Source organism: Capra hircus, chromosome 17 (genome assembly GCF_001704415.2).
Source record: "Capra hircus breed San Clemente chromosome 17, ASM170441v1, whole genome shotgun sequence".
Taxonomy (NCBI): Eukaryota; Metazoa; Chordata; class Mammalia; order Artiodactyla; family Bovidae; genus Capra; species Capra hircus.
In genome coordinates this window covers 17,364,467-17,376,677 of record NC_030824.1, presented here as the reverse complement: position 1 = coordinate 17,376,677, position 12,211 = coordinate 17,364,467, and the positions used below count along the sequence as shown (strand labels likewise).

Sequence of the window (12,211 nt, the reverse complement as noted above, 5' to 3'; positions counted from 1 at the left end):
AAGATAAATGGCTTGTTTATTTCAGTCTGATGGTTTTAATGTGTTAGATGGGTTTCATTTCAGTTCATAATTTGTGAAAGTGTGTTTTAGAGGGCTTATTTTGTCCCTTGTTAATTTGTTCTTACAACCATGCTGATGCTTTCAGTAGAACATTAGCCATTATTGTTGTTTTGATACATTTTGATGACTTCTCTTGCCAGAGCTGGCTTTACGTGCTGGGACAGAAGAGATCTGATAGCTATGTTCTGCTGGAACATTCTGTGAAGAAAGCTGTACATTTTGGGTTACCAGTAAGGCTCATCTTTCTATGAGGTTGTTTAAACAGTTGGGGTGGTTTTATTCTTGGTAGTTTCATGTGCCCTTAATTATTAATCAAACCACTAAGTTCTTTGAATAGGTTTCTCTCTCCTCCTCTTATCCTAATAACATCCATGAAAGTTCCATTTGTCAACTTGATGAGATCTTTGTTTAGTATATTGATCAGCACTAAACTTGCACACCTTTATTTAGAAAATTTTTAAGAAAGACTTATTTTTAAACCAGTGACTGGCAAACTCTATAGCCTACGGGCCAAACCTGGCTCACTGCCTGCTTCTGTATGGCCCTCAAGCTAAGAATGGGTTTTACATTTTTAAATAGTTGGGGGAAAAAAAACAAAGAAGAATATATGGCATAGACCAAATGTGGCCTGAAAACCCTAAATTATTTACTCTTTGGCCCTTTATAGAACAAATTTACTGATCCTTGTTTTAAGTAATAAACAAAGCCACGAATCAGTAAACCTGTATTCCCCAATGACAGATGCTGAGGGGCCTTGAAAGGGCACAAGTGCTACACATGTAGACTCTAGATTACTATTGCTCAAAGAACCTTATTCTGTCTCAAAAAAAAAAAATGATAGACTTTGTAAGCACAATTTTTGTTATGGATTTAAGTGGACTTGTCTTTAGTTGAGCTTTCATCCTTGAAAATTATACCAGAAGTTAATGAAGAGATAGTTATGCCCCTAATAGGCATTTTTTCCTTAATCTCCTACTACATAATGTACCCAGCAGTGTTTGACATATACTATGTCATTTTAATCCTTAAAATAATTCTGCATGATAGGTTTGATGCCCATTTTACAGATAGGCTTGTCTAAGAAGCTGAGTGACTGGCCCTAGGTCACACAGTCAAGAGCAGGGGCAGTGTTTAAGTCCAGATCCATTTAACTTCAGAGCTGGCCCTTCTCACTGTACCATTAGCTTCTCTTCCATCCTCTAGTTTTTCAGGAACATTTCTCATATGGGTCAGGGTCAAGCTGCAGGTACTTTCTTTATAAATAGTGATGTCATTGTGCACGTGTTGAAATATGCCAACTTTCTGAAGAGCAAAACAGATTCTGTCTTGTCATCTCTATCTTGAGTTGTGCATTTGTCTCTCTCCTTAGTACCTCGCCTCCTTAGGAATACAGTCCCTGGTTCAGCAGAGAGCTTTTGCTGGGAAGACGGCAAACAAACTTATGGATGCCCTAAAGGACTCGGACCTCCTGCACTGGAAGCACAGCCTGTCTGAGCTCATTGATATCAGCATCGCCCAGAAGACAGCCATCTGGAGACTCTATGGCCGTAGGTGCGTCTTCAAGCCCGCCATCAAGGCTTCAAGCACACAAGTCCTCTTACAGATGAGTGGAAGCCAGTAGACTAGTGCTCTGAGGGCCAAATGGATGGAGGCTGTTTGTGCAGGGGGTTAAAGAAAGTGCTTTAAAATTTTAAAATATTTTCTACTTTGCACACACACTTTGCAAAGGTTTTTCCTATGCTCATTTTTTTTAATCTACTTTTTAAAATTAATTAAGTAATTATTTATTTTTGGCTTCACTGGGTCTTTGTTGCTGCGTGCAGGCTTTGTCTAGTTGCAGCAGGCAGGCCTACTCTCTAGTTGCGGTGCACAGGCTTCTCATTGCAGTGGCTTCTCTTGTTGTGCAGCACTCGTTCTCAGACAGGCAGGCTTCAGTAGTTGTGGCTCAAGGACTGTAGAACTCATGCTCTGTAGTTGTGGTCCACAGGCTTAGTTGCTCTGAGGCATTGTGAGATCTTCCATGACCAGGGATTGAACCCATGTCCCCTGTATTGGCAAGGCAGACTCGTGACCACTAGATCACCAGGGAAGCTCCTTCTCTGCCTGTTTTTATTTATTCCTCCCAGCTGTTCTGGGAGGTGACTTGGGGGGTGATCTCCATTCTCAGATACATAGGACAAAGTTCACACATCTGATCTGCCCCAGATAACAATTGAGTTAACAAGTGTGGACCTCCACACTCAAACTGAGATCCTTGGACTCCAAACACCATGCCCCTGTGCTCTGAGATGCCATGGGCCACAGTCACTCAAGTTGAATAGTTGAACACCCTCTTAACCCCAAAGCTGTTATGTAATGAAAGCTGCTTCCCTGTTAACCAGGGTGTGTTTTCTGGACCATCTCCGGCCTGGTGTATAATTCCCATTTAGCCTCCTTTGTTGCTGTTCATGTCTGACTCTTTACGACCCTGTGGACTGCAGCCCACCAGGCTCCTCTGTCCTCCACTCTGTCCTAGAGTTTGCTCAAATTCATGTCCAAGCTTGGAAGTAAATTCTGAACCAGATTTTTAATCCTGGAGCCCTGTTGCTACCTCACCTCTCACCTAGACAATCTGCTGTTTCTAGGAATTCGGTGATGAAAGGAAGTGCCTATTGTATCAGTCTTGTTTTTGTACTTGGAATAATTGTTGACACAGTGTGGTGTGAAACAGATGCAGACACTGGCCACTGCTTCCACTGTCAGAGCAGCCGGTGCCAAGATAGCATCAGGTCTGAATTTACCATGAAAGCTAATTAACATACTGTGGCCCCAGAGAAGATTAGAGGTGGGGGTGGGGGTAGGGGGAGGTCTGGAACTTGGAGCTCCCTGTTGCATCATAACTACCACGTGTTTCCTTTGAGGCCACACTTCTAGATTGCTTTCCTACTCTCCTTGTCCTGGCATTGGGAGACAGCTGCTCTCACGGAACCAGAACCTGCAGAGAGGCGTCACCTCCTCCCATTTCCTCTCGGGGTAACTGTACGGTGCAGCTGAGGGGCACCTGGGTCTCTCAACTGACAGGGATGCCTTTTCGTCCCCTCCCCAGCACTATGGCCCTGCAGCAAGCCCAGATGTTGCTGAGCATGAACAGCTTGGAGTCAGTGAACGCAGGCGTGCAGCAGAACAACACGGAGTCATTTGCTGTGGCGCTCTGTCACCTCGCCGAGCTGCACGCGGAGCAGGTAGGCAGGGGACCAGGCCAGCGTGCTTCTGGAGCAGTAAGGCTCTGCCATTTCTTTCCTCTCAGTCAGTTTAGTCACTCAGTTGCGTCTGACTCTTTGCGACCCCATGAATCACCACACGCCAGGCCTCCCTGTCCATCACCAACTTCCGGAGTTCTTTCAAACTCATGTCCTTTGAGTCGGTGATGCCATCCAGCCATTTCATCCTCTGTCGTCCCCTTCTCCTCCTGCCCCCAATCCCTCCCAGCATCAGGGTCTTTCCAAGTGAGTCACCTCTTCACATGAGGTGGCCAAAGTATTGGAGTTTCAGCTTTAGCATCATTCCTTCCAATGAACACCCAGGACTGATCTCCTTTAGAATGGACTGGTTGGATCTCCTTGCAGTCCAAGGGACTCTCCAGCAAAAGCACTGGACAGCTCTGGTTGGATGGAGGTGGTGGAATGGTGAAATCCCATGAGTAGAAATGGACTGGGTACAGAGTCTACAAGGTTTGTAGAGCTGAGGACCTCTTCCGGCATCAGGGAAGGGACTAAGATATCAGCTATTTCTAGGTAACAGATGGAATAAAAAGGAGCCTTTGAAATTTAGGGTGGAAGAGCTGTGTGTTTGTGGGAAAGGGAAGAACATAATAAGAACACAGCTAAAATGATAACAGCTAAAGTGTGTCGTACATTTGTTCTGTGCCGGGCTCAGTGATTTCCATGTGTGATCATCCAGATTCCTCACAGTAGCCCCATCAGGTCAGCTTTGGTATCATCCCATTTCACAGAAGAGAAACCGAGTTCGCAGGAGCAAAGTCCCAGACCCACGACCAGTGAATGTCAGTGTCAGATCTTCAACCCAAGGCTTACTGATTCCGAAGAAAGACAGTGGGAGTAGGGCATAACCTTGACTTACAGCCCAAGTAATTTTACATAAATCTCTTTATAGGGGATTGATGCAAGGGTCACTCACGTTGCTCTTGGCTTTCTTTTCCCTCTGCTCAAAAACATCTTTCATGAGAAAAGGTTGGGGAACGCTCTTATCTAGAGCTAACTCACTAACTGCTGCCTTGCTGTAAGTGCATTTCCTTGATCATATCATTTTCTCCACCTCTTTGTGGTGTAATAATGATCGCTAGGTTGCATTGCAGCACTCAATATTCTTCAACCGTCAGCCTGAAGATCCTTGAGTGGTTTCCGCCCCTTTCAGAAGTCTGTAAATACTTCTCTCTGCTGGATATATTTTAGCATTTTACAATTCTCTAACTAGCTATGGAAACAGAGGGCGTGAATGAGCTCTGGCCGAAGGCATCTGCCTGCACCTCCGTCAGCTGCTTTCTTCTTGTACCTGGGAAGCATCACCCATGCTTCCTAACATCAAAACAGGCCAGCGGCTCTTGCTGTTTGCTTTCCTCCAGGAATGCTGCACATTAATCACTTTCTCCTTGTAATGGCACTGGAACCTCTTTAACATTGATTCTTTTCCTCTGCTGGTGCCTTGGTTAAGTGGAGCATTTGTAACAAATTACTCAGGGCACATTCAGGTAGGTATTGGTATAAGCTTCATGTTGACTTTTTTACCCCAACAACTTTATTGAGATGTAATTCACATGCCCCACAGTCCACCCATTTAAAGTGTCCCCTGGTGACTTTCTCATAGTATTCTCCCCACTGTTGTTGTTATTTAGTTGCTCAGTCGTGTCTGCCTCTTTGCAACCCCATTGACTGTAGCCTGCCAGGCTTCTCTGTCCATGAGATTTTCCAGGCAAGAATGCTGGAGTGAGTTGCCATTTCCTTCTCCAGGAGATCTTCCCAACCCAGAGAGCAAACCTGCGTCTCCCGCATTGGCAGGTGGATGGATTCTTTACCACTGAGCCACTTGGGAAGCCCCTTTCTTACTGACCTGACTCTTAAGCAGTGAAATAGGGAATTCTTTGGCTGTCCAGTGTTTAGGAGTCCACGATTTCATTGCCGAGTGTCCAGGTTCATTCCCTGGTTGGGGAACTAAGATCCTGCAAGCCAAGTGGCTCAACCGAAAAAGTAAAAATAAACAGTGAAGTAACTTCCCTTTGGTCCTTTTTGGGTTATGTAGGGTAGAAATTATTTCTTCTCTGCTGGAATGGAGAACTACTTGACAAAAATCTGGTCTTGGCTCACTTCTTTAGCCTTGACACTTTCTCCAAGGTCAGTTGTTAATTGTTCTGTGATTTTTACTGGGGGTTAGACCTGAAAAGTAACCTCGCTCTTTGACTCTGTATTAATCTTTCCATCTCCTGCCCCCGCTTCCATCTCTAGGCATCTGTGAAAGCCCTCATCGCCTGGTTCCATTGGAAGCCTCTAATTGCACAGCTAGAAGACAGTGGCTGCTTTATTTCCATTCAGTCCCTTTCCCCCCGCTCTTCAACCTGCCTTAGAAAGACTTCTCTAATGTTAGAACATCAACCATGTAGATAAACCCACTGGGCCGATCACTGTTACATTTTCAGTTACACAGATTAGATTTACACCTGTGAAATTAAGCTTGGCCAGCTGCAGAGAAGGCAGTTTTATCACGAGTTTCTATTTGCTCTTTTATTTCCTTTGTGTGTGCTTTAAGTTGTATCCTGAAATTGATCTCCAGATAAACTGGATGCTGCCCTGTGGTATGGAGAAGGCAATAGCAACCTACTCCAGTACTCTTGCCTGGAAAATCCCATGGATGGAGGAGCCTGGTAGGCTGCAGTCCATGGGGTCGCTAAGAGTCAGGCACGATTGACTTCACTTTCACTTTTCACTTTCATGCACTGGAGAAGGAAATGGCAGCCCACTCCAGTATTGTTGCCTGGAGAATCCCAGGGAGTGAGTAGCCTAGTGGGCTGCCATCTATGGGGTCGCACAAAGTCGGACACGACTGAAGCAACTTAGCAGCAGCAGCAGCCCTATAGTATATGGCAGTGTCTGGCGCTTGGGTGAACTGGTAAAGAAGTGATGGGCTCTGAGCTGCTGTTGGCAAGCTTCCTCCTACAGTCCAGAGGAAGTGTTGAGAGAGCTGGCCCCCTTTGCTCTCTCTGCATAATTCTGATTGATTGTGTCATGTTCCTCTCCCGGCCTCAGGAAGCGACAGGTCACGATGGGAATGTTTTGGACAAGTATTGCCAGTTGTGCACTGTTCTTTCTACTTGGCCTGAAGGTTTGACAGCCATCCACACGCCCAACTCTGTAGGGTAGTCATGAAAATAACTGGCAAGATCAGCCAGTTAAAATCACAAAAATAAAAAGATTAATGATCTTCTATTGTAATTCAATTGTACTGTCCATTTCATCCACTTCAAATAGAAGTTCACTTGTGGTCTTAAGTGAGCTTCTATATAGACTGAAGATAAATTACCTAATCAGGGTCTTCCCTGGTGGTCCAGAGGCTAAGACTGTTCTCCCAATGCAGGGGGCCTAGGTTTGATCCCTGGTCAGGGAGCTAGATCCCACATGCCGCAACTAAAAGTCCCATATGCGACAGTGAAGATGGAAGATCCTGCGTGCCCCATCTAAGACCTGGCACACCAAAATAAATAAACATTTTTTTAAAAAGATAAATTACTTAACCAAAGGATTGGGATAAATTGAAAGCTTTTTGGTTAATAAGATAAACAGCAATTTAGGAATGTGAAAAAGACATGGACATGTGTTCACAGAAAAAAAATAAATGATTATAAAACATGAAAAAAACTTCAATCTAGTCATTAAAGAGATTAAAATTAATACAGTAAAATAACCAGTTTCACCAAACAAGTAGGGAAAGACGCTTAAATATAAGGGGAGGAGAAAGGTGCAGGATGCCAGTGTAAAAGTGCTTGGTATATTTCCGAGGGAACTTCCCTGGCGGTCCAGTGGTTGGGACTCTGTGCTTGTACTGCAGGGGGCACGAGTCTGACCCCTGTTCAGGGAACTGGAATCCCACATGCCACACAGCCAAAATGTAAGACAAAAACAAAAGTATTTGGTACATTTCTATATGGTAATTTAGTAATGTGTGTGTGTGTTAGTTGCTCAGTCGTGTCCGACTCCTTTGCGACCCCATGGACTGTAGCCCACCAGGCTTCTCTGACCATGGAATTTTCCAGGCAAGGATACTAGAATGGGTTGCCATTCTCGTCTCCAGGGAATCTTCCTGACCCAGGGATTGAACCCAGGTCTCCTGCATTGCAGACAGATTCTTTAACGTCCGAGCCACCAGGGAAGCCCAGTTTAGTGATATATGTGTCAAAAAGTGTAAATGTGCCTCCCACTTAGCCCAGGAATTCTACTTCTAAGGTATTATCCTTAGGAAATAATTGGACAAGTATGAAAAGAGATATGCAGTAAGATAATCATTCTAGCATTTTTAAAATGGAAGAAATTGGAAGCAATCAAAATATTCCAAGCAAGGAGATTATTTTGATAGATTATAATGTATTCACCTAATAAAATACTATGGTGTATAGATTTGAGCTTGTTGACACTGGAAAGATTCATTCATTGAAAAAATATTTATTGAGTGCCTACTGTGTGGTAAAGAGTACTATAGACAATGTATAAAAATGGTACATATACCTGTTTTTGGAATACTTACATGTTTTATATTCATGTGCATATGAGAAGTTCAGAAGGGTATGTGCCAAGAAATTACTATGATTATCTTCTGTGAGATTAAAAGTAATTTGTGTTTTTTCTCATTGTTCGCATGTATTTTGTAAGTTTTTTTCCTAGAGTGAACATGTGTTACATGTGTAATTTGAAAAAATGATTTTAAGTATATGTGAAATACGTTAGAGCCTAAAAAAAAAAAGGCCCTTTGATATTTGCCAGTCTCTGCCTAGGGGCATCCAGGGCTGCACAAGAATATGTTGAGTCGCAGCAACATCCTGTGGGTGGGGCAGCTGGCGGGGCATCAGCACCGGTCTGCTAAACAAACCATGGCTTTCCCTTTCAGGGCTGTTTCGCCGCTGCTTCAGAAGTGTTAAAGCACTTGAAGGAGAGATTCCCACCTAATAGTCAGCATGCCCAGGTAACCTGCCTTTTCTGTGTCATCAATTTATTTTTGAAAAGACCATTTGTACTGTATTATTATTGAAATAGAATACTGTAGCGTCTCCCCTTGCTTCCTTTCTGTGACGTCTGGACAGCATAGGAGACTGTAAGATGTGTTCAAGGTTGAGAAATAAACTCTGAAAAGAGAGGATATTTTTTCATTCCTGTCTTCATGGTTTTAAATGAATATTCCTTATATCTCTATAATCGATTGTCCTTTGATAGATCAAGAGTTAGAGCTCCATTTTGTTACTCTGTCTTCTACTTGGCAGCTCCAGCTGCCAACCTTTTGGGCAGATGTTGTATATCCAGAGGGAATGAGCTTTATAAATTAGCCCTAGGCTCTCTGTTCCTTGTTGCACCGATTTCCATCTCTGATGGAGCCAAGAAAATCTATTACGAGGGTCATCTTTCTATTCCTCCCCTTATCCAGTTTAGCCTTCAGACGATTAGGGAATTTGAAATCATAAGAGGCGATGGCCTGAGGATCTCCTACTGTTGGTCCCTAGAGGAAGGCTGCCATTCACGTGGGTTGTTGGCCCCACCTCAGTAGATATGGTGTGGATGCCCATCTGCTTATAAGCTGTGCTGGGATCCCATTGCTGCTCTCAGCAGACTGAGCTAAATTCAAAGTACCCAGACAGAAAGGTGGTGAGCAAACTAAACAGAAGCTTAGCACCCAAGGATGCTGTGGGGAAAAAAGAATTAAGCGTGGTTCTCTGGTAGCGGTCACTTTTAAAGAAGGTGCACAGTAAAGGAAAAGACAATTTAACTCACATTCTACAAAATACATCTATATAGGGCTGATAAATAGATGAAAAGGTACTCAACCTGGCTATTGATCAAGGGAAATACAAATGAAAAAACAGTGAGATATTTCATACCCATCAGATGGGCCAGAAGTAAAATATCTGACACCACTGATTGTTGGTGCGTGTGTGAAGCAATAGCATATCATACACTGCCAGTGGGGAGTGTAAACTGGTGTGACCCATTTAAAGAACAAATGGGCACTGTGTTAAGGAGAAGGTGTGTATATCCAATAGCCCAGCCTTTCTGCTGCTTGCTGTGTACCCAGGATAAGTATTGCACCCAAGTGATGTAGGAGAGTGTCTGCTGCAGCACTGTTCAGAAGAGTGAGAAACTGGAACTACCATCAATACGAGAATAGATAAGTTGTCACATTTTCATACAACTTATTCACCAGTGGAAAGAAATTAGAACTACTTGGTATTAACATGCATAAGCACCCCCGCCCCCGAATAATGTTGAGCTCAAAAGCAAGTTGTCAAAGAATGCATACAGTATGATTCTGTTTATTTATACAAAGTTTAAAAAAATGTAAGATCATACTATATATTGTTTCAGGATGAGTAGATATTTTGTAAAAATATAAAAACATGAATGGGAATGATAACAAATCAAATGTTTCCTTTGAAAACAGAGAGGAGAACGGAATTTTCAAAGGACCTCAAAGTGCAATAGTATCTCAAGCAAATAAAGCAAAATGTTGTGATTTGACAAAGTTGATGGTTGCCACACATGTGTTTATTTAGTGCTTTTTCTTTAAATACTTGAAATATTAAAAAAAATTTTTTTAAAGTCTAAAAAAATATGTGTGTGAATTGCAAGGATATTTGCTAAGTGAGCCAAAATACTTTTGTTTCTATTGAATAATGAGGTGAACATCTGTCATTCTGTTTTAAATTGTTTTTTTTTTTTCTCATTAGTTATGGATGCTGTGTGATCAAAAAATACAGTTTGACAGAGCAATGAATGATGGCAAATATCATTTAGCTGATTCGCTTGTTACAGGAATCACAGCTCTTAATAGCATAGAGGGTGTATATAGGTAAGAAATTTTAAAAACTCTTCAACCCCAGAATGAAGTAATTCTCAAATGGCTTTATTCTTATTAGTTTTGTCCGTGAATTAATTTATTAACTTTGGCCTAGGAAAAAAAATTGTTTTTTCTGTTTATTACCTATTTATTACAGGCCGTTAGAAAATCCAGATAAGCAAAATGTAGAAAGTTAAGTTATTCAGAGATAATCACTAACATGTTATCTCTAATTCTAGATTTTTTTCTTGTGTGCATGTATATGTGTGTGTGTATGTTCACATATGTGCTCACAGAGACACACATACACTTTTTTTTTCTCTTTTAACACAAATTATATCAGATGCAATTATTCCCCTTGGGAGGTTTACATTCTAATTGAGGAAACAGCAATTCTAACCCTGAAGCTGACTCTGCTTACAACCCTCACAAAACAGTGACATAACCATTCGCATCTATTTTCTTTCTGTATCAGAAAAGCAGTTGTCCTGCAGGCTCAGAACCAAATGTCAGAGGCACACAAGCTTCTACAGAAATTGTTGATCCACTGTCAGAGAACCAGGCACACGGAAATGGTGATCAGGTAGGGGAGGGCTTTTGTGCATCTCCCCTCGGAGGTGCTTCGGGCTGGTTTTCCTCACACGTGCCTTCCTCTTTGCGGGCAGTGTCCTGCTCTCTGTGGCGGAGCTGTACTGGCGGTCTTCCTCCCCGACCATCGCACTGCCCGTGCTCCTGCAGGCCCTGGCTCTCTCCAAGGAGTACCGGTTGCAGCACTTGGCCTCCGAAACGGTGTTGAACTTGGCTTTTGCCCAGGTAAACCGATCGCTGTTTATATAGCACATGTTAGTACTCGAGAACTGGTGAGTCTGTTACTACTCTTTGGTTTTGAAAAGGAGCCTAAGTGAGCTTTTTTGCTTCTCAATATTGAAATCTGGGTACGGAGTCTCACTGTGCAAGCCTTCCATGAAGTCTGGAGTTGTGAACTTGGTGACAAGCTGATGCCTCCCAGTGGCACTGGCTTTACAGAGCTGTGTGTTTAGAAAGGAGGATGCACCTCTTCACTGAGGATATTGCGTGGTATTAATGACTTAGCTGGCCCAGAGCTGTGCTCGATTTAACAAGAGAACAGATAAGGAAATAAGGAAGTCATGTGTTCAGCGAAATGTTTCGGAAATTAAATTGCATTTTGCGTTTGTTTTCTGTCTCCCCCTGTAGTCTGTAAAGACCATGAGAGAAGAGACTGTTTCTTCCCTGGTATATCAACCTGGTAGGATCCACACATTGTTGTTGCTTAGTCGTGTCAGACTGTTTTGTGGCCCCATGGACTATAGCGCACCAGGCTTCTCTGTCCATAGAATTTCCCAGGCAAGAATACTAGAGTAGGTTGCTGTTTCCTTCTCTAGGGGATCTTCCCAACTCAGGGATTAAACCTGCATCTCCTGCATTGGCAAGTGGATTCTAACCCACTCTGCCACCAGGGAAAGTGAAAGTGAAAGCTGCTCAATCGTGTCTGACTATTTGCAATCCCATGGACTATAGAGTCCATGGAATTCTCCAGGCCAGAATACTGGAGTGGGTAGCCCTTCCCTTCTCCAGGGAAATCGTCCCAGCCCAGGGATCAAACCCAGGTCTCCCACATTGCAGGTGGATTCTTTACCAGCTGAGCCACAAGGGAAGCCCAAGAATACTAGAGTGGGTAGCCTTTCCCTTCTCCAGAGGATCTTCCCAACCCAGAAATTGAGCCAGGGTCTCTTGCATTGCAGGCGGATTCTTTACCAACTGAGCTATGAGGGAATCCCGGCCACCGGGGAAGTCCTCCTTTACACAGCTATTTCAGCCTTTTTGAATCATCAATGTAAAAGATTTTTGTAAAGACAGAAACCTTTCTATAGTATAAATAACTACTCCCACCTTCATCTATTGTAGTCTGAAATCAGATGGTGACACATTCTGTTCTCGAAGAGTGTGGTACACATTAAAGATAGTACATGTTAAGGAGAAAGTAAGCCAGACATTGCAATTCAGGAGAGCAGAGCCAGAAATGAAGCCCTTCCTGTAGTGGGCA

The 12,211-nt window shown here is 43.1% G+C and overlaps 1 protein-coding gene across 1 annotated transcript in view; it reads left to right on the top strand.

Moving 5' to 3' along the window:
- The window catches only part of ANAPC5 (anaphase promoting complex subunit 5), a 35,890-nt gene that overhangs the window by 22,668 nt on the left and 1,011 nt on the right, over window positions 1-12,211 (top strand). The window contains exons 9-15 of the mRNA XM_005691417.3: window positions 201-290; window positions 1,430-1,611; window positions 3,146-3,281; window positions 8,209-8,283; window positions 10,037-10,158; window positions 10,622-10,729; window positions 10,812-10,959. Of these exons, the coding sequence (XP_005691474.1) occupies window positions 201-290; window positions 1,430-1,611; window positions 3,146-3,281; window positions 8,209-8,283; window positions 10,037-10,158; window positions 10,622-10,729; window positions 10,812-10,959 (861 nt within the window). The remainder of the gene's footprint in view (window positions 1-200; window positions 291-1,429; window positions 1,612-3,145; window positions 3,282-8,208; window positions 8,284-10,036; window positions 10,159-10,621; window positions 10,730-10,811; window positions 10,960-12,211) is intronic.